The sequence below is a fragment of the Macaca mulatta genome, chromosome 8, assembly GCF_049350105.2.
Source record: "Macaca mulatta isolate MMU2019108-1 chromosome 8, T2T-MMU8v2.0, whole genome shotgun sequence".
Classification (NCBI taxonomy): domain Eukaryota; kingdom Metazoa; phylum Chordata; class Mammalia; order Primates; family Cercopithecidae; genus Macaca; species Macaca mulatta.
In genome coordinates, this window is record NC_133413.1 from 110,967,490 (window position 1) to 110,994,525 (window position 27,036).

Genomic DNA, 27,036 nt, shown 5'->3' on the forward strand with positions numbered 1-27,036 from the left:
GAGTTAGTCATATGTTTTGAGACAACTAAGCATATTTTTTTTTCTTTTAAGTGATTCAGTTTTAACTCCAGCTGGTGGGGGTGCTGGGGGTGCGGCGGGGGCAAGGGGAAGGTGTTGACTAAGGACTTAATTTTTTAAAATTAAAGTTGGGAAGAAGGGAAGAATAGAAGAAGTGACATAGGAAAGCTGAAATCCTCACCTCCCTTACAGTCAGTGGATAGGGTCTAAAAATTGAAGAATAATAGCTGGGTGCTATGGCATATACCTATAATCCCAGCTCCTGGGGAAGCTGAGGAGCAAGGATCACTTGAGCCCAGGAGATAGAGTCCTGGGCAACATAGTGAGATCCTGTATCTAGAAAAAATAAAATGAAGAATAAGATATATATATATATATATAATTAACTTCCATATTTTTAAATATCTGAAGAAAAGGCTGTACGATTTGAAAGTCATTGCCTCTGGAGGACAGGGGAGTGTTATAATCCTTTTTAGCACTATTTCACTTTTATTTTTAGATTTTAAACTTTTATTCCATCCATGATATCTATTTCATTTTCCTAACTATAAGCACATTTTGCTTTGGTAAGTAAACAAACATTTCAGAGCAATATAATAAAGAGGAGAATTGATGGCATTAAAAGATCTTTGTGTGATAAGATCAAAGCAACCACAAAACAGATCAAACAAGTTTAGAGTGGAAATCAAAGAACAATTTGGCTCTATTTGTGATATTTGAATTTTACTAGAATGTTTTAATGTATTACTTATAAAATTAATGAAATGTAAAAGCAATACAAAAACCAATTGTGGGGAAAAGTCAACCTGGTAGAACTGGCTTGTATAAAATACAAAACATTAAATAAGCTGCTATCTTTTTTTGTTTGTTTTGAGTCAGGGCCTTGCTGTATTGCCCAGGCTCAAGTACAGTGGGATGATCATAGCCCGCTGTGGCCTCAAAGCTCTGAGCTCAAGCAATCTTCCTGCCTCCGCCTCCAGAGTAGGTGGGGTTATAGACACGTGCCACTACCCCCATCTAAATATCTCTTATTATTATTTTTTTTGTAGAGACAGAGTCTCACTATGTTGCCCAGGCTGGTCTTCAACTCCTGGCCTCAAGTAATTCTCCCCCAAAGTTCTGGGATTACAGGTGTGAGCCATTTGCCATGCGCTTGGCCCAGCTGCCGCACTGATCTATGATGCAGTAGAAATGAAAAAACACAATTCATGCTAGAAAACTAACAAAAACACATTCATTTTAAAGAAACCTCAAAATCTGCCAATACATGGGCTGCCTTAACACGTTTTAAAATATGCGCTTTGTTGCTATTCTGCTCTGAGGCAGAGGAATATTCTTAAGAATGTTTCCCATTTCCCTTGTAGAGAGATGACAGTGGCCCATCATTGCATGTGATGAGGTTTCAGCCCGGTGAATCTGCATATGGATTTTCCTGGATGGGCACCATGGCTGTTAGACATTCCTCTGCCTCAGAGCAGAATAGCAACAAAGCGCACTGATCTCCTTGAAAAATTAAAAGATTTCTCCAGTTGTTAAATTCAACCCAATTGAACTCAAAAAGAGCACATATTTTAAAACGTGTTAAGGCTCTGGGAAGTAACTGTTACCTCTGTCCTGACCTCTCTTTAGAGGCAGACAGAAAACAATGAAAAGGAAAGCATCCTTGAAGAAACTTACAAATAGCCTGAGGTTTTCAGAAGGGCTGCCAAGTGCAGTGAAAATTGAACCTGGTCAGGAAGGAGGGAATTAGAAGTCTCAAAGTGCTGCAGAACTCAAGCAATGCATAAGCTGCCTGAAAGCAGTGAATCACGTGGTGCTCAGCCTGTCTGAGAGCGCTACTCCGGGCCCCATTGGACACCACCTAGTGGCAGGGATGCTGAAGAGACATACAGACACTCCATCTTTGCAAAAGGCAATCTCTCAGCATGGCTGGGGAAAGAAAAGGGACTGGCATTAAGATTTTGCTTTTTAAAACCTATGTCTTGGCCGGGCGTGGTGGCTCACGCCTATAATCCCAGCACTTTAGAAGGCCAAGATGAGTAGATCACCTGAGGTCAGAAGTTCAAGACCAGCCTGACCAACATGGAGAAACCCCATCTCTACTAAAAATACGAAAATTAGCTGGGCGTGGTGGCACGCGCCTGTAGTCCCAGCAACTCGGGAGGCTGAGACAGGGAATCGCTTGAACCCGGGAGGCAGAAGGAGTGACTACCTCACATCTATTAACATTGTGCCAGATGATATGTTTTTAGGGCATCAGTTAATTTAATCCTCAAAGCAACCCCAAGAGACAGGAGCTCTTCTCCCCATTTTACAGATGGGGAAACTGTGGCACAAAAAGCCTAAGTAAATTGACCCAAGTCATATAAATCAAAAGTAGGGTAGCCAAAATTTGAATCGAGGCCATCTCACTACTTAGCCTGAACTCTTAACCCCTAAACCAGGTCAGGGGATGCTGATCTTAGTCAATCAAAATATTAGAAGGCTAGATCATGGTATGAGGAGCTGTGGTTTAAAGCTTTGCTGCTAGACAGTCTACTCAGGCCTTAGGGTAGAGTGTTCATAAGAAAGTGCTCAGAAACAAGAAACAAGAACTGGAAATACAACAGATTCAATGAATTCAACTCAGGCCCCCTCCCCAATACTGTGTCAGCAAACAGCTAGCTCACAACAGCAGCCCCTTTCAAAGTTGATTGATGACCTCAAGATAACTGGCAAGAGACCTATGTAAAAATCCTGCAAGAAAGGAGGAAAGAAACGTGACCAATGAAAGGCAAAAAACATATACCAAAAAAAATGCATCATTAAGCAGATGAAAATGATGGATGGGTTAATAAAAAGAAGGTGTTTCTGAATGAAGACCTCAAAGAATAGATAAAAGCCTCAAGAAATAAGATAACAAAAAGATATAAAAGTGAGCTGGCAAAGTTCATGGAAGAAATGGAAGAGGAAAATAAAGCCATTACAAAAGTGAAAATTGTGTTAGAAAAAGTAAAAAGAGGCACTGAAAAACACAGCTAGAGGTATAAGGCTCTTGTATGAAGTCACAAAGGCAAAATATTGAAGAACTAAAAGCAGGTATAAAACCTTTCAAATTATCAGGAAAATAAGATATACAAAACTGGCTGGGCAGGGTGGCTCATGCCTGTAATCCCAGCCCTTTGGGAGGCTGAGGCAGGAAGATCACAAGGTCAGGAGTTCAAGACCAGCCTGACCAACATGGTAAAAATCCTGTCTCTACTAAAAATACAAAAATTAGCTGGGCGTGGTGGCTCATGCCTTTAATCCCAGCTACTTGGGAGGCTGAGGCAATAGAATCACTTGAACCCGGAAGGTGGAGGTTGCGGTGAGCCAAGATTATGCCACTGCACCCTAGCCTGGGCAACAAGAGTGAAACTCCGTCTGAAAAACAAACAAACAAGGATATATAAGACAAAGCTCAGAAACACTGAATGATCCCATGAATGACGGAAAGCAAAACCCATAATGCACCCCCAAAAGATGACTGAACTAAAGTCAATGTACCATCATATGTGCAGATATAGAACGATCTGCAAGACATAGGTTTTAAACAGCAAGGTCAATTTAAAAAAAATTTTTTTTTCGGGACAGAGTCTTGCTCTGTCACCCAGGCTGGATTGCAGTGGCACGAACTCAGCTCACTGTAACCTCCACCTCCCGGGTTCAAGCAATTCTGTCTCAGCCTCCCAAGTAGCTGGGATTGTAGGCGTGAGCCACCACAACCGGCTGAATTTTTATTTTTGTAGAGACAGGGGTTCACCACATTGGCCAGACTGCTCTCGAACTCCTGACCTCAGCTGATCTGCCCACCTCAGTCTCCCAAAGTGCTGGGATCACAGACGTGAGCCACAGCACCCAGTCGTTAAAAAGCAAGTTCAAAAAGTGTGTTGAGTGTGCGCTTGTTTATAAAATAAAATGTGTGTGTGTGTGTGTGTGTGTGTGTGTATAGTCATGTACTCCTTAATGACATTTTGGTGAACAGCAAACTGCACATATGACAGTGGTCCCATAAGATGATAGTACCATATTTTTACCATGCCTTTTCTATGTCTAGATACAGAAATACCATGGTGTTACAATTGTCTACAGTATGAAGTACTGTAACGTAGTATACAGGTTTGTAGGCTCTACTGTCTAGGTCTGTGTAAGTACACTCCATGGTGTTCACACAACAACAAAATTGCCTAATGATGCATTTGTCAGAAGGAATCCATATTGTTAAGTGACACATGGTTGTGTGTGTGCATGTATGTATATATATGTGCATGTATGTGTATATATGCATGCTTATATATGTGCATGTATGTATAGCAAAAGAGCACTATAAACTATTAGACTATAAACAACAGTTGTCACTGAGGAGGGGAATCATAAGGGAAGAAAAGTTACTTTTCATTGTATACACTTGTGCTATTTGAATTTTACTATCATCACCACTTCCACAACAAACTTTTCAAAGAATAACAAAGTATGTGTATATACAAACCATCAAGCAAATGTGAAAATATGAACCACTACAGAACAGAAGGCTCTAGGGCCATTTCTCAGGTTGAGTGGGCCAGTAAATATCCCAACACATTTGAACCCCTGTCTACATGAGACTTTTTCTGAGAACCCAATAGGATTTTATTTTATAAATGAGTAAATAAATGAATGAAATGTGTTCCAGTTTTTGCAAATCCGATCCTTCCTCCCTCCCCTGGCTAAGGATCCAGTTAACTAGTATCATATTACTGCAGAACATCAATTCTTTCAGAGCTTTTCCAGCCAAGCTCATACATACAGGCATAACAATGTTTCTTTATGTGCCGTTAGAATGAGTGTTGTTCTGAACAAATGTACTTAACAGTTTCAGCCTAGGGAGCAAGTGACCCATGATTCTTTAGATCAACAAAGGAAAGGGAGTTGCTGTATGTCATTCTGTTTATGTTGAATTTTCTCCATGATTCATTTACAATAAAGGTAGAAGTAGAGAATACACAAGGAATAGCCGGCATGGCCTGCTTTCCTGATGTCTTCACTGTGGCCCACTTGGAAATCTCAGCTACAGAAGCAGGGTCAGAGACATGTTACGGGAACCCTTAATGATAAAGGCTGTAGTTCTTGTACTATACTCAAAGGTCCTCTTCTTCATGTCCTGTTTTGAGATGTGTGATTCTTAGGCTACAGAAAAAGGGATCTACTTAATAAAATGAGCCAAAGGTCAAGTGACACACTTCACTTTCCATCTAAAGTCTAAACCTCCAAAAGAACAAAATAGGAACCATCCCCCAATTGACTTGAAATGAATATATTTTCCCAAGTCCAGGCTCTGTGGGGCTGTGGCCAGTGCACACATGTGTGTGTACCTGCACACATGGTTCATGAAGAGTGTCCTGAAGAGGAATGATGGCCCCATTAAAGAAGAGCAAGCTTACCAGCTGTGCCAGTTTTAAAAACTCAACGAAGACATCACTTCTCAACACGTTTGGGTCCATGGTTACTGAAAAATATGGACGGTGAGCCAGGTTAGCATGAGCTGGGCTGGGCCTTGCCTATTAATTGCTGTGTCCTCTAGAGATCGCTCATGCCTTGCCAGTGCTCTGTCTCCTCCCTGAAGTGATGAATGTTGAAACCTTTCAAATACAGGAAAACCCCCAAAGGTTGCCTCCTACAGGCAGCCTTAACAACAGGAACTCATGACACCCATCCAGGGTGACAGTGTTCCCAGGCATCTCACTTTATTTATACACACCCATACTACTCAACATCTATTTTGTTGCCTTACCAGGATGATAATGAAGTTTATATGAAGAATCAGAAAGATCTTAAAACCTACATCTAGACTCCCAGACTAACAAGACACAGGGTAATTTGAAAATGTAACTCAACCAAGAAACATCGATTGAGAGCACCTGTTTGGAGTCTCACCCAGTCGCCCAGGCTGGAGTGTAGTGATGTGATCTTGGCTCACTGCAATGTCTGCCTCCTGGGTTAAGGTGATTCTCTTGCCTCAACCTCCAAAGTAGCTGGGGTTACAGGCACCCGCCACCACGCCTGGCTAATTTTTGTGTTTTTAGTAGAGATGGGGTTTCATCATGTTGGCCAGGCTAGTCTCAAATGCCCAAACTCAGGTGATCTGCCTGACTCAGTCTCCCAAAATTCTGGGATTATAGGTGTGAGCCACAGCGCCCAGCCAAGAGCACCCCTTTGAATGATAGGAGTTCTCAAGATGTTACCAAAAAAAAAAAAAAAAAAAAAACCAATGACAAGGTAGTCAGAGAGATTTAAAATATTTCATTCTTCTATACTTAACAAAAATATTTTCACCCTTAGTTTTAAAGCTCCTGACACAAATAGCCAGGAGATATGGGCAGAGCAGATGGGGCAGACACACCCCCATGAGAACTGCAAACCCACAAAGTATGGCCCAGCCTGGTTCCTCCTGGTTCACCCCCCTTGCCACAGATCCTCTCCTATATCCTGTGTTACATACTTACTAAATGCTGCCAAATTTCTTTCTTCCTTCTGTTTTCATTACTGTTTTCTTTTTTTTTTTTTTTTTTTTGAGACGGAGTCTTGCTCTGTCACCCAGGCTGGAGTGCAATGGCGTGATCTCAGCTCACTGCAACCTCCGCCTCCCAGGTTCAAGCAATTTCCTGCCTCATTCTCTCAAGTTGCCGGGATTACAGGCATGTGCCACCATGCCCGGCCTGTTTTACTAATTTCATTAAACATCCTCTACCAGCATTTTTTATCACTGACTTCATTGCAGGCTGTGCCTTTCCCAAAAGACATCATGTTTTTCAAAATAAACGAAGAGAGAAAGTCCCTGCAACACGAGAAACTATTTATAAAAATCATTCTGTCTTTTCTGAGGGGTAATGCCCAGGGTGGAGGAGGGGAAGCCCTTGCATTATTTTCCGCAATGGGGCATATAGTCAAACTATGAATAGCTATATTGATCAGCATAAGTTATTGGGAATGAGGAAAGCTGCTGAAAAAGGTATTCACCCAACTGGTATTTACTGCATGACTATTAAGTACCAGTACTAGGCTAAAAACTTTGTATATTTTAGCTTATCTAATCTTCATGACAAACTCTGAGGTAAATTATTTCTATTTCATGGACCAAAAAAAACGGAGGCTCAGAAAAGGTAGGTATCTTGCCCAAGGTCACACAGCTGGTAAGGAACTAAAGTGGAATTTGACACTGGGTCTGATTCTAGAACCTGTGCTCTGAGTCATGAGGCGAAGCCGTACTGTCTTCTTACTTGACCTTGTCAAAGAGGGTACACAAGTCATTCTGATAAGAATAAAGACCAGTCCTGGAAAAGCAAAACCTTAAGCAGTGTGAGAACTTGTAAAAAGGCCAGGTATTAAAGGAGCATTTTGCTGAGACATGAGAAAACAAACCAAGGGAGAATGAAAATTCAAAAGATATTACATTTTGAACTTGAACTTTGAAAGAGCTCATTCAGTAGGTCTAAAAAGAAGTATGGTCCCATGACAAAAAAACAAAACAAAACAAAAAAGTTAATGGGAAATAGGTGGCTTCTAGAATTTTTACGTACTATGTTTAAGAAAAAGATGCAGCCATGAAAAATAATGAGATAAATCTATGACTGCTGATGTAGAATGACCTCTAAGATATATATTTTAAGAGAAAAAAGTCAACATACAGGAGAAAATCTTTTTTCTTGAGCTACGAAGGACATTAGTATAATAGTTGGTGATGCTTTATTTATTTATTTTTAGAGACAGGGTCTCCATCTGTCACCCAAGCTGGAGTGCAGTTGCTCAAATCATAGCTCAGGAGGTCGAGACTGCAGTGAGCTGTGACTGCACCACCGCACTCCAGCCTGGGTTACACAGCAAGACAATGACTCTAAAATAAAAATAAAAAGAGACGAGATCTATGTTGCCCAAGTTGGTCTCAAATTCCTGGGCTCAAGTGATCCTCCTGCCTCAGCTTCCCAGAGTGTTGGGATTACAGGTGTGAGCCACCACTCCCAGCCTAAATGTCTCAGCAGTTTTATGTTTGCTGACTTTATTTTTTGAGACAGGCTCTTTCTCTGTTGCCCAGGAGGGACTGCAGTGGCAAGATAAGAGTTTACTGCAGCCTGAAACTCCTGGGCTCAAGCAATCCTCCCATCTCAGCCTTCCAAGTAGGTGCAGGCACGTGCCACTACACCCAGCTAATTTTTGTTTATTTTTTATTTTTTGGTACAGACAGGGTCTTGTTATATTGCCCAGGCTGGCCTTGAACTCCTGGGCTTAAGGGATCCTCCTGCCTTAACCTCCCAAAGTGCTGGAATTGTAGGCATGAGCTACCATGCCTAGCTTAATTGTTGAAGTTTGCATAAGGTCTCTAGATAAATTACTGTATCAATGTTGTTTCCTGGTTTTGATACATTGAACATCATTGTATCAATGTTGTTTCCTGATTTTGATACATTGAACATTATTATATCAATACATAAAGTAGGCCAGGCATGGTGGCTCACCCCTGTAATCCCAGTACTTTGGAAAGCTGAAGTGGGCGGATCATTTGAGGTCAGGAGCTGGAGACCAGCCTGGCCAACATGGTGAAACCCCATCTCTACTAAAAAAATACAAAAATTAGCTGAGCATGGTGGCAAGCACCTGTAATCCCAGCTACTTGAGAGGCTGAGGCAGGAGAATCACTTGAACCTGGTAGGCAGAGGTTGCAGTGAGCCAAGATCATACCACTGCACTCCAGCCTGGGCGACAGAGCGAGACTCTGTCATAAATAAATAAATAAATAAATAAATAAATAAATAAATAAATACTAGCTGGGTGCAGTGGCTCATATCTGTAATTCCAGCACTTTGGGAGGCTGACATGGGAGGATTGCTTAAGGCCAGGAGTTTGAGACCAGCCTGGGCAATATAGTGAGACTCCATCTCTATAAAAAAAATTTTTTTTTAATTGGCCAGGCATGGTGTGTTGCATATATAGTCCCAGATTCTTGGGAAGCTGTGGTGGGAGGATTGCTTGACCCCAGGACATCGAGGCTATAGTGAGCCATGATTGTGCCACTGCACTCCAGCCTGGGCAACAGGGAAAGATCCTGTCTCAAAAAATAAAATAAAATCAGCAAGTATATAACTGCTGAGACATTTAAGTTGGGTGTGGTGGCTTACACCTGTAATCCTAACACTTTAGGAAGCTGAGGCAGGAGGATCACTTGAGCCCAGGAATTTGATATCAGCCTGAGCAACATAGTGAGACCTCATCTATTTTGTTGTTGTTGTTGTTTTTGATCTTTTCTAGAGTCACTGTCTTGCTGTGTCACCCAGGCTGGAGTGCAGTGGAGCAATCATGGCTCACTGCAGCCTCAGCCTCCTGTGCTCAAGCAATCCTCCCACCTCAGCTTCCTGAGTAGCTGGGATTATAGGCACGCACCACCATACCTGACTAATTTTTAAAATTTTGTTTAGAGACAGGTTCTCTCTATGTTGCTCAGGCTGATCTTGAACTCCTGGCCTCAAGTGATCCTCCTGCCTCAGCCTCCCAAAGTGCTGAGATTACAGGTGTGAGAAACCATGCCCAGCCAGACCTCATCTCTTTTAAAAAAAAAAAAAAAAAAAAGTATTTTTAAAGCCAAATACAAAGAACACATATTATATGATCCCTTATATATGAAATGTCCAGAATAGGCAAATCTTTAGAGATAAAAATTACAGTAGTAGTTGCCAGGGCCTGGTGGGGGAGGGAAAGAGGATGTGATTGCCAATGGGTATGAGGTTTCTTTTGGGGGTGATGACAATATTCTAAAATTAGATTATGGTAATGGTCACACAATTACATAAATATATTGTAAAAGAATTGACTTGTGCACTTTAGCAGGTGAATTTTGTGGCATATAACTTACATTGCAATAAATCTGTTTTTTAAAAAACCCTGCAAATACATACCATTTTGCAAATATTGTTCCAGTTGGTTCCTCCTCTCATCAGCCATAGCTGTGGTCATTGCCAAATAGTACTTTGGTGGGAAGGGTGGCAGGCAATTTCCAAAGACCCGCCTTAGCTGAAAGATCCAGGAAACACAGTTAGGCAGGTGACCTACCAGTTCAGGGTTGATGAGATTACTAAAGCCTCCTCTAGGGCAAGTCCCATCCCAGCACTTTATTTCAAGTTAAGCCTTCCTGGTGGCTCAAAGTGGGAAAAGAGGACAATTTGATTTTCTTAAGGAGGAATTTATTTCAGTATATATTCTGGAGATATTACTAGACATATCACAGACCGGCAGCTCCAGTCTAAGTTTCGTAGAGCTGAGATGTATGTTTATCTTTCATTTGTTTTACAAGACTAGCCACTGCTCACATCATACTATATTATCTTGATTCATTCCACAATAGTGTCTGTGATATCAATGACAATGGGAATTAAATTCCTCAACCCTACCTCCACCAAATCTGAACTTGACATATGCTTACAGCTGTGTTACCTAATGCGGTAGCCACCAGCCACCTGTGGTGAATCAGCACCTGAACGTGGCTAGTTTGGATTGAGATGTCTTGTAGGTATAACATGCATTCCAAATTTCAAAGAAGAGAGAATGTAAAATATCTCACTGATAATTTTTATATTGATTACATGTTGAAATGATAATATTTTGGATACATTGAATTAAATAAAATATATTATTAAAATTAATTCCATCTGTTTCCTTTTACTCTTTTTAACGTGCCTATCAGAAAATTTTAAATTACATAGGTGACTCTTCTTCCTTCTTTCTTTCTTTCTTTCTTTCTCTCTCTTTCTTTTCTTTCTTTCTTTCTTTCTTTCTTTCTTTCTTTCTTTCTTTCTTTCTTTCTTTCTTTTCTTTTCTTTTCTTTCTTTTTTTTTTTTGAGATGGAGTTTTACTCTTGTTGCCCAGGTTGGAGTGCAATGGCTCGATCTTGGCTTACTGCAACCTCCGCCTCCCGGATTCGAGCAATTCTGCCTCAGCCTCCTGAGTAGCTGGGATTACAGGCATGTGCCACCAGGCCAGGCTAATTTTGTATTTTTAGTAGATACAGTGTTTCTGCATGTTGGCCAGGCTAATCTTGAATTCTCGACCTTAGGTGATCCGCCCGCCTCTGCCTCCCAAAGTGCTGAGATTACAGGCGTGAGCCCGCCGCACCCAGCCAAGAGACACACGTTATGTTTCTATTGGACCAGTGCTGGTTACAGAATTCCAATAATGCTGACATATGATCCCAAGTAGAAACCAGCCAGGCCCTTCTCTCCCACTTACTCATCTATGACCCATGACCATGGTAGTAATTATTTTTATGGAACCTAAAAAGTGGATGCATAAAAAATTATTTTAAAATTAAGAACGAAAAGTGTGCATCTTTATTCCAGCCCTACACTTGTAGTGGCAGCTTGAAGGTAAGGCACAGAATCATTCTCCTGAAAATAAGACAAAGGAAACCACTCAGAAATCCAATCAGGTTTTAACATGGTACCTCTAGAGCAGGAGGGCTGAAATCTTACTATTACCATACTCAGTGGCTTAAAGAAAATGAAAGATGGAATAAGAAAAATGAGGCTGCAAACAGTAAGAATTTTTAATTCCATGGCCTTTGTCACAAATACAGTAAGTATTTGGCAAATATTTACCTTGCATAGATAGGCCTTAACTTCAAAAAAGTCAAGAATCTGAGGACTTCTCTCCATGCCCACTACCATCACCCTGGTCCAAGCCACTGTCATCTCTTTTCTAGATTATTGCAGTAGACTTCCAACAAGTCTCTCTGCTCCTACCCATGACTCCTTCAGTCTATTCCTAACATAGCATCTAAAGTGATACTTTATTTTAATTTTATTTTATTTTATTGAGACAAATTCATGCTCTGCTGCCCAGGCTGGAGTGCAGTGGCATGATCTTGGCTCACTGCAACCTCCACCTCCTGGGTTCAAGCGATTCTCCTGCCTCAGTCTCCCAAGTAGTTGGGACTACAGGTGTGCACCACCACGCCTGGCTAATTCTTGTATTTTTAGAAGAGATGGGGTTTTGCCATGTTGGCCAGGCTGGTCTCAAACTCCTGACCTCAGGTGATCTGGCTGCCTCGGCCTCCCAAAGTGCTGGGATTACAGGTGTGAGCCACTGCACCCAGCCTAAAGTGATACTTTTAAAATGTAAGTCAGCCAGGTGCAGTAATGTGCACCTGTAGTCCCAGCTACTTGGGAGGCTGAGGCAGGAGGGTTGCTTGAGCCCAGGAGGTCAAGGCTGCGATGCACTATGATAGCCACTGCCCTCCAGCCTGGGCAACAGAGCAAGACTCTATCATCTCTTAAAATAAGAAAAGTCAGTCAGATCATTCCACTGTCTTGCTCAAAATCCTCCTCAACTTCTCATCTCAATCAAGTAAACCCAAAATTCTTACGATGACTCAGAACTGTGCCATCTAATATGATAGGCATTAGCCACCTGTGAGTAAATTTGAACCTAATTAAAATAATATAAAATTTTTAAATTCAATCTTCAGTCTTGCTAGCTACATCTCAAATGCTTAATAGCCACTTGAAATATTGTAATTTGCTATTCAGTTGGGCAAAGCAGATATATAGCATTTCCATCAGCACAAAAGTTGTATTGAAAAACATTGGTCTAACATCTGGAGCGGTTATTAACTGCCTGCCTGTGGGCAAAACATGCTTTTTTTTTTTTTTTTTTTTTTTTTTTTTGAGACCAAGTCTCGCTCTGTCACCCAGGCTGGAGTGCAGTGGCGCAGTCTCAGCTCACTACGTTCTCCCGCCTCAGCCTCCCAAGTAACTGGGACTACAGGCACCCACCACCACACCTGGCTAATTTTTTTTTGTATTTTCAGTAGAGACGGGGTTTCACCATGTTAGCCAGGATGGTCTCGAGCTCCTGACCTCGTGATCTGTCTGCCTTGGCCTCCCAAAATGCTGGGATTACAGGCGTGAGCCACCACACCTGGTCCCCTCGTTCATTTTTTTGGTGGTTGGTTGTTTGATTTTTAGATAACTGGAATTTGGTAACAGCAGTTATTTGTGTGATTTAAAATTTTAAAAATATGTATCTTGAAGAGAATACAGAATATTACAACCACTTTGAAAGACAGTTTGGCAATTTCTTACAAAGCTAAACATAGTCTTACTCTATAATCCAGCAATAAATACCCAACTGATTTGAAAACTGTCCATACAAAATGTTTACGGCAACTTTATTCATAACCCCCAAATGTTTATGGCAACTTTATTCATAATCCCCAAAACTTAAACAACAAAGATGTCCTTCAATCTGTGAATGGATAAGCAAATTGTGATATATCCACACAATGAAATGTTATTCAGAAATAAAATGAAATAAGCTATCAAAACACAAAAGACATGAATGAAACGTAAATAAATATTGCTAAGTGACAGAAGTCAGTCTGGAAAAGCTATATACTATATGATTTCATTTATATGACATTCTGGAAAAGGCAAAAGTACAGAGACTTTATAAAAAGATCAACAGCCACCAAGTTTTGGGGCAGGGAGGTACTGAATAGCTGAAACACATGAAGTTTTTTAGGGCAATAAAATTAGTCTATATGAAACTAGAATTGTGGATGCATGACACTATGCATTAGTCAAAAGTACAACAGAACTTCATGTTTTCTGAAGTTTACAACAGAAGCTTCATGTTTGCAAATATTTTTAGAAATAATTTAGGAGGTTGGGGGAATCTGAGGATGGAATGTAGAATGTGATAAAACTACGTTACAAATGTATGAAACTGGTTCACTGAACGTGGTGAGAAACAAAGTGCTGACCTAAGTCGCTTTAACTGAGTGGAGTCTGTAAACTAAAGGCAAAGAAGCTAACTGTACACAGGCATTGGACTCTGGCTGATAAAGCTGTTTCCCACAGGAGTATAGGTTAACAGCGCTATACTCCTACCTGTGTATACAGAATCAAACAAGTAAATGATAGTGGGAGTCAGGTTTCCAACTGTTGTAGTGGGAGTTTACACATAAGGGAAAAGGGCTAGAATGATCCATGTGGTAATGCACTAGAGTTGAATATATTAGTATGACCACATGTTTAATTTAATATGGATACAGATGATTACATATAGAAATATTTGTTCATATGTCCATATACATGGGTTAGTATACACACATATATTTCCTTGCTCTGTCAGCTGAGAGGACATAGATGCAACAACACTCCAGTAGCAATGAACATATCTAGTGCCCAGATCTTAATTTCCAATACCATTCCACAATAAATGCAACCAAGGATCTATGGAGAAATGGCTGATTTCTAGGACTGAGGCAGGAAATATACAAGATGGGCCTGGAGTATCTTGTAGCTCCAGAAAGTAAGGAAATATTCAAAACAAATGAAAAAAACAAGTCACAAATGGGAGTACCTCAGAGACAAAGGAGCAAAATGAAAGGCTTCCATGGGCCAAGACGGAATCATTTGACCAACCAAGTAGTAGTGAAATATAGCCCAAAGTATAAAGTGAATATCCATGAGTCCTTATAGACTTGTTATTAAATAAATAGGAGCAACTAGACAAATCTCTTGTGCAGAAGAACATCAGATAATTTCTTTTTCTTTCTTTTTTTTGGAGATGGAGTCTTGCTCTTGTTGCCCAGGCCACAGTGCAATGGTGCGACCTCTGCCTCCTGGGTTCAAGCGATTCTCCTGCCTTAGCCTCCCAAGTAGCTGGTATTAAAGGCATGCACCACCACGCCTGGCTAATTTTGTATTTTTAGTAGAGATGGGATTTCTCCATGTTGGTCAGGCTGGTCTTGAACTCCTGACCTCAAGTGATCTGCCCACCTCGGCCTCCTAAAGTGTTGGGATTACAGGCCTGAGCCACCACGCTGGGCCATATCAGATAATTTCTATAGATACTCCTCAAGGAGGGGGAGCATAAATCCCCACTCTCAGTGTGGGCTGCACATAGTGACTTCCTTCCAAAGAGGACGCTATGGAAAGAGAAGACAAAGAGGAACTTTACAGTGGAGAAACCTGACAAATACTACCTCACCCAGGTGAAGAAGATCAACATCAAGAGTGTAAGTCAGATGATAGCAGGTACCCTTGATACGATGTGATTAGAGTGGTACTTTATCTCTGGGGTCTTCATCCCCCCAACCCGTAACCCCCATCTAATCATGTGAAAAATGTAAGACAAATTCCAAGAAGGATATTCTACAAAATATATGACAAGTACTCCTTAAAATTATCAAGGTCATTAAACATAAGGAAAATCTAAGAAACTGTCACAGTCAAGAGGAACTTAAGGAGACCTAACAACTCAATGTAACATGGAACCCTGGCCGGGGTCTTGGAAGAGAAACAGGACATTGGGTAAACACTAAGGACGTCTGAAAAGTTATAGATTGTAGTTAATAAGAACGTATCAATACTGATTTGTTAATTGTAATGAATGTACCATATTAATATAAAACCTTAATAATAGAGGAAACTGTGGATTATATGGAAACCCTCTGTCCTATCTTCTCTGTTAACTAAAACTGTTTCAAAAAATAAAGTTTATTAAAAAAAAAAAAAAACTGATGTTCTGGCTTCTCTTGAAAACTGAGATCTGCAATCAATGGGTTCACACTCAGGCAACTGTCTGGTGAGGGGACCTAAGCCGTTCCCACCACTCTCCACTGTTGTTCACTTGATCCTCATCTCTCATTTAAAGTACTTGCCAGTTGGCTGCGGTGGCTCATGTCTGTAATCCCAGCACTTTGGGAGGCCTAGGCAGGCAGATTGCTTGAGCCCATGAGTTTAAGACCAGCCTAGGTAACATGGCAAGATGTTGTCTCTACTAAAAATACAAAAAATTAAGCCCGGTGTGGTAGCATGTGCCTGTAGTCCCAGCTACTCAGGAGGTTGAGATGGGACAATAACCTTAGCTGGAGACGTCAATGCTAAGGCTACAGTGAGCTGAGATCACACCACTGCACTCCGGCCTGGGCCACAGGAGTGACACTTTGTCTCAAGAAAACAAAACAAAACAAAACAAAACAAAAATTATATATATATATATTATATATTATATATATGTATATATATAAAAACTTGCCTGTAGCCATTTAGGTTTGCAATCTCTCATCTAAACCTAGAATAATTTTTTTTTTTTTGAGACTCCTGTGGCCCAGGCTAGAGTATGATTAAACCTAGTATAAAATATTGTAGTGACAATTCTGTTTCTTTTAAACTCAAGGAAATTTTTCTGCCCTTCCAGAAACTGCCAAAAGGCATCCCAGTTGGAGCGTTATCCCAGGCAGTGCTGCTGAAACAACCTGGGATTGATGCACCCATCTCTGCTAATTCCATTAAATAGAAGCAAAAATTTGACTTCTTGTGTACAATTATTTCTTGGCTAACTGATGAAGTGATCTTGAAAAGGCAATTGTCTTCATTGGCATGTGTTTGTTAATGTCGCAGATGCTCCCGAATCAGTTCTAATCACAGCAGCCTTGAATGAACAGGGCTGCCTGAGTTATCTATCTACAAGGCAGTATCTTGGGGAAGCTCTGAGGCCAAGATCTGGGGAAAAATCAACAAGGATTAAGGTTCTAATACCTATCACAGAGCAGAAACCCTCCCAGCAGGTTTTTACAACCTGAGCTGACTTGTCAAGGAATCTTTCCCCTCCCTTCTCTGATACGGATCTAAGGGGGACAATGAACATAAAAGAAACTGAGTACTTAAATGTGCCAAAAGTTAACAATCAAATCCAAATTCAACGCCACCAAAAGATGACCTATTCTATGGGTCTCGGTGCACAGTTGAGCTATCAAAACCACCAGCGTACTGAGAATTATCTGGTACTACAGTTCAGCCCTATCTGTCTTTCAAAAACCTATTTAAAGAGATCAAAAGGAAAACATACCTCTTCTGCTCTTTTATTATGTGGTGTTTTTGTTTGTTTGGGGTATTGTGGGGTTTTTTTAAGACTGTTATCTGACAAATATTTTCATAAACCCCAGAACAGGCCGGGCATTGGCTCATGCCTGTAATCCCAGCACTTTGGGAGGCTGAGGCGGGCAGATCACCTGAGGTCAGGAGTTCAAGACCAGCCTGGCCAACATGGCAAAACCCCGTCTCTACTAAAAATACAAAAATTAGCCAGGTGTGGTGGCAGGCACCTGTAATCCCAGGTACCCGGGAGGCTGAGGCAGGAGAATCACTTGAACCTGGCAGGGGTGGAGGTTGCAGTGAGCGGAGATCGCACCACTTCACTGCAGCCTAGGTGAAAGAGCAAGACTCCATCTCAAAACAAAACAAAAAACAAAAACAAAAAAAATCCCAGAACAATCTCCTGTACCAACTTCCTCTTCGTACAGCTCTCCCTGTTAACATGAAGAGGACTTTACAGGTCAGTTGAAAATGTCAACTACTTCCCCCACCTTACTGCATCCACACCCCCCCCATACCTATGCCAAAATGGTGATGGCCAGGGACAAGTAGAATTACAGACACAAATGGTGTCTGTTTCTAAGTCAACTCATTCATCCCACCTCTCCAAGTCCCCTTGTAGTTAAAAACCCAAATTCACTAGATAATGGGCCACAGCTCAGAGTCTGGGTGGTGGCATCTAGCCCCTAAGAGCATGGCCTAGAGCTTGCATATTATCCCATTTGTTCCTCAAAACAGTACTACGAGGTAGATAGATCCTCAGCACCACGAACATTGTCAAATTCCACCTTGAGCAGGAGCAACCCCAGACTCAGGGAGATGAAGTGACTTAAAACTAGGACATCCAAGCTAATGACTGGCAGAAGATGGAGTCAGTCTTCTCACTGCTGTCATCACCACCACCATCACCTTTTCCGCCAAATCTCTGCTGAGCAACTACCAAGGCAGAATTCCAGGCTGGGTGTTCCATACCCACAAGCCTTCATTCTGTCCCTTCATTCAAATATTTGCGTTTTGCTTGTAAATAATCAGGGAAGACAAAATATACACACAAAAAGAGGAAGGAACATGACAAGGTTGAAACATGAGGTGGCACAGCAATCAGAGAAAGGCATCTCATGCAGTCAAGGGGGACTTCCTAGAGGAGATGGGACTGAGGTGGGCTTTGAGAAACGATTGCTCCCTTGACAGGTAGACTAAAACCAGGAGTCATCCCCAGTAGAGGAAGTGAGGCAGTCAGAGACAAAGAGTGAGCCAGCCTGATAGGAACAGGAGGTATGGGTAGGGAAAGAGGAGATCAGGTTAGGTCAGAGGGGAAGCAGCCAGGTTGGGTCAGCACTTGGCAGGGAGGACAACTGAACCAGCGCATACAGGCTGCACAGCCCTCCCCTCCTGCTGACGGGTCCTTTGCAAGCTTTCCCAACTTGTCCCCATTGCCATGTCTGATGCTGGCAGAGTACAAAGAAATGGAGTCCCATATCACTGTTCACAGAGCCCCATATCACTTTCACAAGATGGCCTCATCTGTAACTTGGTCGAAATGAGCTGATTTAATGCTTCCCTCACAGATTTCTTTAAATCTATTTGGGCAGGGTGGTGCCGGCAAGAGCAGGAGCATAAATCAAACTGGTTTTGTTTATCTAAAGGCACAGGAAAAGCTTGGGCCAGCCAGTTCACACAGCAGGAAGACAGGCAGCACTGAGCACACAGGGTCAAGCTGCCAGAGCCTGAGGGAGCCTCACTGCAGACAGGGCTGCAGGTGAAGATGACAGGGGGTGCAGGTCACAGCAGAGCCCATGGAAACACACCCACCTCTTCCCAAGGTCCAGTTTTTCCTTTTTGTTTTTGTTTTTGTTTTGAGACGGAGTCTCCCTCTGTTGCCCAGCCTCGAATGCAGTGGTGGTGAGATCTCAGCTTACCGCAATCTGTGCCTCCTGGGTTCAAGCAATTCTCATCCTCCCAAGTAGCTCCCAAGTAGCTGGGATTATAGGCACATGCCACCACACCTGGCTTAATTTTTTGTATTTTAGTAGAGACAGGCTTTTACCATGTTGCCCAGGCTGGTCTCAAACTCTTGAGCTGAAGTGATCCACCCACCTTGGCTTCCCAAAATGCTGGGATTCCAGGTGTGAGCCACTGCTCCTGGCCAACACAGGTCCAGTTTTTATGCATTAGCTCTCCACATACCCTGGCTGAGATGGAGTAGAGGCCACTTCACCTGTGCCAGGTACTGCCCCTCAATCTCGTTATCCAACATGCAAAATATAAGCCCAATTCTTAAAGCCAAAGATCACACATGCTACAGTAATAGTCGTAATTTAACAGAATGCATGGCATATAATAGAAACTTGGTAAATATTTCTTAAGCAAATAATCGGTTAATTCTATAGATGAAAACTATCCTATCAGGATGCAGAACTTCCCAGAAAATAAACTGGAAATAAACTCATATTCCCCAAACACACGCACAGATGGGACTTTCTACTATTTCGTTTTTGACAGTGCTCTGTGTTAAATCAGATTAAGAATTCTGAGCTGTTTCACATCCTCCACTGAATAGAAGAAATAAAAACTAGCTGAGAAGTATCTGGGAGAGGTCACCCAACCCTTCAGTCTCAGACTTCGGGTAGTCAGATAAAATACAGGATGCTCAATTAAATATGTATCAAGTGGTGCATGGGACATACTAAAAAAAATTGTTTGTTGTTGACTTGTAATTTAAATTTAACTGGAGGACTTTGTATTTGAATTTGCTAAATCTAGCGACCCTACTGAGACTCTTCCTGGTTTTTTTTGTTTGTTTGTTTGAAACAGGGTCTCACTCTGTCACCCAGGTTGGAGTGCAGTGGCACAATCTGGGCTCACTGCAACCTCCACCTCCCAGGCTCAAGCAATCCTCCCACTCTAGGCTCCTGAATAGCTGGGATTACAGGAGCACCACCATGCCTAGCTAATTTTTTGTATTTTTGGTAGAGACAGGGTTTTGCCATGTTTCCCAGGCTGGTCTTGAACTCCCGAGCTCAGGCAGTCCACCCACCTTAACCTCCCAAAGTGCTGGGATTGCAGGTGTGAAACACCATACCCAGCCTCAGACTCTTTACCTATAAAATGAGAGTGATGATGATGATTGAACTGCTGACCTCACTGGGGACTTGCTGGAACAAAATCCTGTGTCTGGAGCTCTCATGACAGAGAGTGGATGTTGGAGGCCTGCTGTCAGGGCTGAGTGAAGGGGATTGAGAGCAAAAAGAATATTGGGGCCAAGGGCAAACTTCCCCTTCATCCTCTGAAGCTTCACTGAAAAATCAACTGACAAAAGGCAGATTCATAGGAGAAAAGGCATACAAATTCACTAACATGCGCGGGAGTCTTCCAAAATATAAGAACTCAAAGAAATGACCAGATGGTTGATGGTTTTATACCATCTTGAGATTACAGAAAAAAGCAGGGCTTAGAGCATGGCCAAAAACAGGCTATGGTGGCAAATCAGGTTATGGTGGCAAGACAGGTCATGGTAAGAAGAGGAGAGACCTGGCTAGCAAAGGTGGTCTAGTATACAGAGGAAACCCACAGGCAGCAGCTCTCAGAGAGAATAGTTGGTAAACATTTCTTTCAGACGTTTAAAGGTGTCAGACTCTTCGTGATTATTTCCTGAATCTGAACAAGAGAGGACTTCAGAGAAAGCCTGGCTGCATCAATACAAATTCTCTCTACGGGTACAAATCTCCCCCACAAAATGCAGCTTTTCAGCTATTCTGATATTTCCAGCTCTCTACACAGCCATCTTGAAATATGTCATAATAGTACATTTTGGGATAAAATATTTTGGTTTCCTTCAAGGACAAGGGACTTTTAGAGTGAGGCAAAAAAATTTTTTAACCTGGATCATGGTGGTGGTAATTGTATACATTTACCAAAATTCATTACACTGAACTCATAAAGTTGGGGAATTTTATTTCATTACACGATTCCAAAATATAGTAAAAGTATGTTAGTTTAGGACTTAGTCATTTGACTCATTGTTTTACTAATACGATTTATTTTATCAACTTTAGAAAGAAACCACATTAATGTAATAGGTCAGAGCAGGTTCTGGAAATCAAATCCTGCCTCCAACAGTAACAATATGACTTTGGGAAAATTGTGCCTCAGTTTCTTCATCTGTTAAATTGGACTAATTCTAATGCTAGCCTATAATAAGGCTATTGTAAAAATTAAGCTATTACAGGTAAAGTGTTTGGTACCAAACTCAGCACACAGTAACTACTTGTTATTGTTTCATATTGATTATAAATACCACCAGCCATCTAAGATCTAAATAGTTTCTTTAAAAATGTAGTAGTTTGTATAGAAAGGGGGAAAATGATAAATATTGATATAAGATATATGGAAGTTGGAAACTAGACAAAGAAATTTCCATTTTAGGATTTTGAGAAATCTGGGACAAATAGGAAATATTTATTAAAATCTATTTTATTAAAATCTATTGTATACCCTATTGAGGGCACTAAGCCATGGTAATTCAATATTTATTTAAAGGCCCCCATAGTAAATAACAGACAATTTCTACTTCATATCTTACCAAATAGAAGATCAAGAATAAAAGTTACTCACTCTATGCCTCTGCTTCTGGACCTGCCAGGATTTGGTTCATCTGAGTTTTCCTGAAAATAAGCATTTTCCCAAGTCTGTTGGGTAAGGAGGGCCGGATTCAGGAATGCTTGAAGCCTCTGAGTCCACAAATGTTTGCTGAGCATACATTATGTACCAGGCTCTACGAACAGTTGGCCCCTAATCTTCACAAGCAAACTGTGAGGCTGACACCCATAAGGACCTATTTGCTTATTATTTCTGATGAGAAAATTGAAGGCCAGAGGAGAGGTGAGGCGATCAGCCAGGATGCAGTTGATCAGTCAGAGGCTGTCTTGCTGCCTCCTGCTCTGCTCCCTTCCCTTCCCCACCTCAAGCTGCAGGAAGACGGAGGAGGGTAGGAGAGGATACCCTGCCTCCCCCTGCCAATGCCTAAGACACCCATTATTTCTCTTCCTCTGAGATCCCTGCCTCTGCGGTCCTCACAATTCCCCATGTGTTTCAGTCACAAGTAGCTTCTTATCTTCTGGAGATCTGAATCTATGCCATTCTTCATTCAATCATTTGACAATCGTTCCAAAGGACCTACTGGGTCACAGCACTAGTAACACAAAGAAGACCACTCAAATTAACTAGTAACCACATTACAACTGCTCTTGGTTGACTTCAAAGATACTTAATCTCACCTTGAAAATGGACTTTCCAATGCACTATGATGTGTGAGCAAGAAGGCTTGCTACAGTGACAATTTCAATAGCAGAAAAAACAAACTAAGCTGTCGGTCAACAGAAGATGGTTAAATGAAACATGGCGTATCTAACTCACTAGAAACCCAGAGACTGTCTGAAAAAACTCTCTCTCTCAAAAAAAAAATTAATAGTTGTTGCCTCTGGGCAAGTTTTTTCTGTTTTCTCTATTTTTTTTTTTTTTTTTTTTTTAATAAAGACAAGGTCTCGGCTATGTTGCCCAGGCTAGTCTCAAACTCTGGGACTCAAGTAATCCTCCTGCCTCAGTCTCCCGAAGTATTAGTATTTAAGCATGAGTCAAGGTGCCTGGGCTATACTTTTGTTTTTAATGTTAGGTATGTGCTCTTTATAATCTAAAATCTAAAACAAACAAACAAAAAAAGCACTATTCATGGGAGAGTGGAGGAGGAGGGTAAAGCTTATGTCTAAACTTTCATTTACTTCTCTAAACCATTTTGAAGACTTATAACACCTCCTTATAAGAACAATGAAACCCATTAGAGCAGACTAATAAATCAGTCTGCCTCCCAGAGAAAATACTGTGGAGACAGCAGGGTGAGAAACAATCCTAGCTAGCTTGGTAACTCATGTTCCCTGGTTCCCAGCCTGCCAGTACTTGAAGCCTCATGGCCATTCGAAAACAAAACTAGTGACACACCTTTTTAAAGGGGGCAAACTTAAGAAACTCTTGAGACAAAGGAGATTAAATACCCATGTACAAGACTCCAAAGACTCTAGGCCTTGATCTAGACCCAGTTTGCTCATTTTGGAGGGAGACATTGTCCTGGGGAACAGCGGGCACTGAAATGGGGCTCAGCATAGCCCCAGCGCCCTGCCAGGCCGGGCTAGCGGAGATCACCGGGCTGCGAGGGGCTTGGGAGAATCACCTACGCCCCGTTCCCTCATCTCACAGCTGTAGGCCACCAGGAGCCGCAGCGTGCATTCATCCAACTGTATGCCAAGCAATTCAGTTCATCTTTACCATGACCCTGTTTCACAATAGGAAGCCCGATAGGAAGCCCGAGGCCCTGAAAGGCCCAGTGTCTTGCCAGAGTCAGAGGAACAGAGCGCTTTGGGGACAACTTTCTCCACCTGTCTCAGTGGATGGGCTCGTACCCGCCTCCAACCTGCTCACCTGTTCGTTCCAATCGTGCAGCTGGCTGTAACGCACCCTGCAGAAGAGGAACCCGTCCAGGTACACGGAGTACAGCTGCAAACACAGACACCCCGTCCCGGGTAAGCCGAGGGATAGGTGAGCATTGTCACCGGCCCCCTCCCTGCCCAGCCTGACCCCGGCCCTGGGCGCACCACGTAGCGGCCCCCCAGCGCGTCGGACCGCTGCTGGGACACCGGGATACAGAAATGCATCTTCATGGCTGGGCGGTGGCCTGGGAGCAGCGCTGGAAACCCGACCCGCGGCGGCGGCGCGGTGCGCAGCTCTGAGCTCGGCAGCAGCGGACGCAGCTGGGTCTGCTACGCGACTCAGGGCGAACCCCGGCGCCCGCTCTCCCGGCCCGGGGCATCCACAGGTGGGGCCGGGGCCGGGCCGCGCCGCCTCCCAGTGCCCGCCCCATCCAGCCCCGCCGCTCGGTCCCGGAATAGGTGACGACCGGGGCTGGGGCGCATCCACGGCCACCCCCACCCCGGACATCGGCCACTGTTGGCATTTTCTCCAAGCAGGCCCGCGAGGGGCTTGAAAACAGTTTGAGTTCCATTACCTGCCAACACTGCCTGCAGTGCGCTAATTAAGATTTCTGGAATTACATAGATCTGGTAACTGCCTTATGATTAGCAGGGTTATGTTTGGTCAGTTTTTTGTATTGGCATTTGTTAAATGTAACACAAGACATTCAGCAATATATGCAACCCTGCTTTAGCGTTATTCTTTCAATCTTGCTTTTTCCCCTTAAATACCAGAAGCCCCCCAAAATGGAAATGGCTTGGGTCTCTCTTGATCCTTGAGAAGCCCTCATTTTTAGACAGGTGCATTCACGTGAACACTTGGTTCTCTGGACTACCCAGTGCAAGTTCTTTAAACAGTCTCTCATTTTTAGTTGCTGTGGAAAATAATCTTCCTAATTCTCTTATTTTAGTTAAATGAGACTAGAAATCCTCCCACCTCGCCGTGATCAATGAGCACAGAGATGTTGCAGGCCTCGCCAACCTGTTCTGTAGCAAGCCCTGGGCTAACTCTATTCTTCCCTCTCTCCCTTAATCCACCCATAACTCTTCCAGGTAAACAGAGGACATCCTACCATGGACAAAACAGGCCCAGGGGGAGGAGGAACTTGTCCAAGCTCACAGGGCATTTTTTTCATGGGTCTGAGTCATTTACTGCAGGACTTCATCAGGATCATTGAAAGTTCTTTCAAATGCCAGTCATCTCTGGGTAAGAGCTGCATGTCTGGGAAGGGGAAGTGACGCCTGACAAACACCGGTGCCTCCTGTGTGCTTGCTGTGTGCCAGGACCTGACATACGCTATGTCATTTAATTTTCACAATCACCTTGGGCTAGGAGCGATTGACAGTTCTGGTCTTATAGAAAAGGGAATCGAGACATAGGGCCATTAAGTGAGGGAAGCAATATCATATAGGAGTTAAGAGAATGGCAACAGGAATTCGTGTCCCGGCTTAGTGGCTTCTAGCTGAGAGGTCTTGGGCAAATTAGTGGTCTCTTTTTTTTTTTTTTTTTTTTTTTTTTTGAGACAGAGTTTTGCTCTTGTTGCCCAGGCTGGAGTGCAATGGTGCAATCTCAGCTCACCACAACCTCTCCCTCCCGGGTTCAAGTGATTATCCTGCCTCAGCCTCCTGAGTAGCTGGGATTACAGGCATATGCCACCACACCTGGCTAATTTTGTATTTTTTAATAGAGACAGGGTTTCTCCATGTTGATTAGGCTGGACTCGAACTCCTGACCTCAGGTGATCCACCCACCTCAGCCTCCCAAAGTGCTGAGATTACAGGTGTGAAATTAGTGCACTCTTTAAGCTGCAGTTCCTTCTTATGAAATCATGTTAATAACTCTACTCACTTCAAGGGAATTTTCACTCCATGATAGATGGGCCTCAGGGTATTTCCCCTGCCCATAGGCCATCTCTGATCTGGAAGGCCTCCCTATACGAAGGCCAGGGGCATTCCTGAGTGCCTCTTGGGGCAAAGGCTGATCAGGGCAGCTCCGGAATCTGGTCTGATCTTCAGGGCAAAGCAGAGCATTTTGGTTAGACCCAGAAGTGGCCCCAGCCTTCCTGGAACTTTCTTGCTCCAGTGAATGGCCTGGACTCTGGCTTCACCCCATGGCGATGTCCACACAGGGCCGTTCCCTTCCTTTCACTAAGTGCCCCCCGGGAGTTGAACTGGAACAGGACAGGCCTCTGTGTAAGTCACTGTCCTCTTGCACACCTGACGTCTGCTGTAGCCATTCAGTCATTCAGTCAGTGAACATTATTGAGCTCCTTCTGTGGACTCCACACTACAAGACAATCTTCATTCAGTCAGTGAACATTATTGAGCTCCTTCTGTGGACTCCACACTACAAGACAATCTTCAAACATAACCAAGAGATAAGTATAATAATGGTAGCTTACGCGATTGGAGGCGCTGCTCTGAACACTTTACATGAATGAAGTCATTTAATTCTCACAATTGCCTGAAGTAAGTACTGATGTTATTCTCATTTCACAGATGGGGAAACTGAAGCATAGAGCAATGAAGAAACTTGTTCTGAATTGCAGAATTTGTGAGTGGTAGAGTGGGGATGTGAAGTAAGTGGTCTGCCTCTAGAGCCTGTGCTCTGTGAAGCTGCTTTTCAGGGGTGTCTGGGGAAATCTGTACCATGACTTGACAAGTGCACCCTTCAGAAGTTTTTAATTTTTTTTTTTTTTTTTTTTTTGAGATGGTGTCTTGCTCAGTCACCCACGCTGGCGTGCAGTGGCGCAATCTTGGCTCACTGCAAGCTCTGCCTCCCAGGTTCATGCCATTCTCCTGCCTCAGCCTCCCAAGTAGCTGGAACTACAGGCATCCGCCACCATGCCTGGCTAATTTTTTGTATTTTTAGTAGAGATGGGGTTTCTCCGTGTTAGCCAGGATAGTCTCGATCTCCTGACCTCCTGATCCGTCCACCTTGGCCTCCCAAAGTGTTGGGATTACAGGCGTGAGCCACCGCGCCCAGCCCACAAGTTTTTAATTCCTAATGGAGTTTGAAATAAACGTTTATGGTGTTCAATTTCTGAATCAATTCTATATTGTTTCCAAGGGGTATTTTAATTTACTCTGTGCCTGGCTCAGATTCAGCACTCAATCAAAGCTTAATATTTCTTCATTCAGGGAGTATTCATTGAGTGCTTCTTATGGGCCAGGTGCTGCAGTGAGACTGTTAGACATGGCAGCCTCAGTCCCCTAACCTCATGGAGCCTAAGCTTATTTAAAAAGAGGCAATTTCTATAGTGTGGTCCATAGTGTTATAGAACAAGTACACTATTTCCTACTTTTAAAGCTTTAGGCATTATTTGCATGTTGCCTCTCATCTACTTGGTGTGTAATCTTTTTGGCTCTTTGATATCTGGTACCCACACTGTTTTGGAGGTATGGATAATGAGGTATGGCTCTGTCTTGTTGTGCAACTTTCCACCTCTCCTGAGTCCTTCACACCCTTGGGCCTCTGGGATGGGGAGGGCAGTAGGGTCCACAAGGGAACCAACAAGGTGGATCCTAATGGCTGGTGCTCTACACCTCAGCCAATGTGCATTATGGGTTCCTTTGCT

The 27,036-nt window shown here is 42.8% G+C and overlaps 1 protein-coding gene across 20 annotated transcripts in view; it reads right to left on the minus strand.

The window, feature by feature from the left end:
• Positions 1-23,832, minus strand: part of SNX31 (sorting nexin 31) — a 70,835-nt gene extending 47,003 nt beyond the window's left edge. For 8 of the 20 annotated variants that reach the window (XM_077943921.1, XM_077943920.1, XM_077943919.1 and 5 more), the window contains exons 1-4: positions 23,585-23,832; positions 23,412-23,486; positions 9,960-10,074; positions 5,457-5,521 (exon numbers count right to left, since the gene is read on the minus strand). In XM_077943921.1, the coding sequence (XP_077800047.1) occupies positions 5,457-5,521; positions 9,960-10,074; positions 23,412-23,486; positions 23,585-23,650 (321 nt within the window). In that variant the 5' untranslated portion in view covers positions 23,651-23,832. Of the gene's footprint in view, positions 1-5,456; positions 5,522-6,514; positions 6,734-9,959; positions 10,075-23,411; positions 23,487-23,584 lie in introns of those variants that run through there. The other 12 variants (XM_077943927.1, XM_077943926.1, XM_077943925.1 and 9 more) reach the window with 7 other exon arrangements.
• Positions 23,833-27,036: the final 3,204 nt, after the last annotated feature.